Below are 2,500 nucleotides of genomic sequence, written 5' to 3' on the forward strand. Positions count from 1 at the left end.
TGTCTCGTGTCACTTCAACAGAGGCTTCTTGAAGCACCGCTCTCGAGGACAACAAAGTCCGATAAAAAATTACACCCACTATAATTAGTCTTTTCTTCATATTAAAATGTCACAACACCATATCTCTGGTAATGACAATGATGCCACAAGCGGCGCGCCACAAGGCCTGCGGCGCCGCGGCGATCGGACGCCCGTCAGCCCTTCGGCCGCCGCGCGCAAGGTCCAAAATGCCCTTTCCTATCGACAGAGTTTGGTCCTTTGTTACATACGGTGAAACGATATGGTTGTTGTTCTGGTGTGTAGGGCAACATCAAAAACCTCCCTCACTTTTTACAGCCATGACGAAGGTTTGAATAAAATTGATCGCGGAGTATTGTCGACCCGGTGATTAATTATATTTTGCCTCCAAATGAAACTTTGTATCGCGCGTTGCAGAACTTTTCGTCGCGTCGCCCTCCGGACTGACTCGCGCCGCTTCTGTACGGAACTGATCGGCATCGCCCCTACAGCGCGGGGGCATAAGGCCGACTTTCCCCTCCGCGGCCCTCGCCCTTCCAAGAAAACTTTGAGCGATGTATGCAGGACGGCGTTAAATGAAATCCAATACGGTGGAAGGCAGAGACGGAAAGAAAAAAGGAAAATGATTCATTCATTCTGATCCATAAATCAACTGAAACGCCGAAGCTTTGATGGCACAACTTCTGACGAGATCTGAAAAAGGAGTTCATAAAAGATCACCAAAAGATCCTATCAGAATGTTGCTGCCGCCATTTGCATCCAACTTCTTTGGTGAATTTCTGCTCCTTTTGGAAGGCTGTTACTGTCGGCTCTCGCTCTCCGGCCAGCTGTTGGGGCGACCGGGCTTCCAGGCGGAGCAGCGTCACGCGCCGACAGCCGCGGCGGCGAGTTTCTTCCAGTCATCGCAATGCTAAACAGTCTGCCTGTGTTCTAGTCTCGCCCGAAGGCCTCGCCGAATCGCTAAAACTGTTTTCCATTATTGCCAATAGAAGCTGGGTGTTTCTCGGAAAGGCAACGCTCTTGTCAAAATTGGAGGCCGGCCGTTTGAAGTTTTCGAAGCCATCTTTCAAGACAAAATGCGCGGAATTAACAGCTGACAAAAAGAAGGAAGCATTAATAGCACAGTCATGTCATCCCCTCTCAGCTTTCACCTTTCCTTCCTTCTAGAAAAATTAATGAATTAAATAAGAGCTTTTTGATACACACACACACACGCACAAATAATATATATATAAATATATATATATATATACATTTTTGTTATTATTATTATCATTATCATTATTATTATTGTTATTTTTGCTACTGTTGTTGTTATTATTATCGTTGTTATCATCATAATTATCATTACTCATATCATCATCATTATTACATTTATCATTATTATTATGATTATTGTTATGCTTATTATATTACTGTTAATATTATTATGATAATTTTTATTATCAATATTATTATCGTTTTTGTATTATTATAATCATTATAGTTTATATTTTTATTATTCTTATTACTATTATCATTATATTTTTATTATCATATCATCATCATCATCATTATTATATCTATTATTGTTATTATTTTTGTTGTCGTTTTTATTATTATTATTGTTGTTACCATTTTCATTATAACTATTATAATTTTTGTTGTCGCTTTGTTCTTGTTATTATTATTATTATTATAATCATCATTATTATTATTGTTGTTATTAGCATCATCACCATTTTTATTATGGAAAAGGAAACGAAGAAGGGTGTGCGAGAGCAGGCAGGGGGCGAGAGGCAGGGCGAGCGAGGGCAGGCAGGGGGCCAGAGGCAGGGCGAGGGCAGGCAGGGGGCCAGAGGCAGGGCGAGCGAGAGCAGGCAGGGGGCCAGAGGCAGGGCGAGCGAGGGCAGGCAGGGGGCCAGAGGCAGGGCGAGCGAGAGCAGGCAGGGGGCCAGAGGCAGGGCGAGCGAGAGCAGGCAGGGGGCCAGAGGCAGGGCGAGCGAGGGCAGGCAGGGGGCCAGAGGCAGGGCGAGCGAGAGCAGGCAGGGGGCGAGAGGCAGGGCGAGCGAGGGCAGGCAGGGGGCCAGAGGCAGGGCGAGCGAGGGCAGGCAGGGGGCCAGAGGCAGGGCGAGCGAGGGCAGGCAGGGGGCCAGAGGCAGGGCGAGCGAGGGCAGGCAGGGGGCCAGAGGCAGGGCGAGCGAGAGCAGGCAGGGGGCCAGAGGCAGGGCGAGCGAGGGCAGGCAGGGGGCCAGAGGCAGGGCGAGCGAGAGCAGGCAGGGGGCCAGAGGCAGGGCGAGCGAGGGCAGGCAGGGGGCCAGAGGCAGGGCGAGCGAGGGCAGGCAGGGGGCCAGAGGCAGGGCGAGCGAGAGCAGGCAGGGGGCGAGAGGCAGGGCGAGCGAGGGCAGGCAGGGGGCCAGAGGCAGGGCGAGCGAGAGCAGGCTAGGGGGCCAGAGGCAGGGCGAGCGAGGGCAGGCAGGGGGCCAGAGGCAGGGCGAGCGAG

General features: G+C 50.2%; 1 protein-coding gene across 1 annotated transcript in view; it reads left to right on the forward strand.

Annotated features, from left to right (window-relative positions):
* Positions 1–106: 106 nt before the first annotated feature.
* Positions 107–2,500, forward strand: part of LOC125037851 (protein argonaute-2-like) — a 2,812-nt gene continuing 418 nt past the window's right edge. The window contains exons 1-4 of the mRNA XM_047631094.1: positions 107–270; positions 436–574; positions 814–1,060; positions 1,756–2,500. The exon at positions 1,756–2,500 is cut by the window's right edge and continues 418 nt beyond it. Of these exons, the coding sequence (XP_047487050.1) occupies positions 107–270; positions 436–574; positions 814–1,060; positions 1,756–2,500 (1,295 nt within the window). The remainder of the gene's footprint in view (positions 271–435; positions 575–813; positions 1,061–1,755) is intronic.

This window comes from Penaeus chinensis, chromosome 24 (assembly GCF_019202785.1).
Source record: "Penaeus chinensis breed Huanghai No. 1 chromosome 24, ASM1920278v2, whole genome shotgun sequence".
Taxonomy (NCBI): domain Eukaryota; kingdom Metazoa; phylum Arthropoda; class Malacostraca; order Decapoda; family Penaeidae; genus Penaeus; species Penaeus chinensis.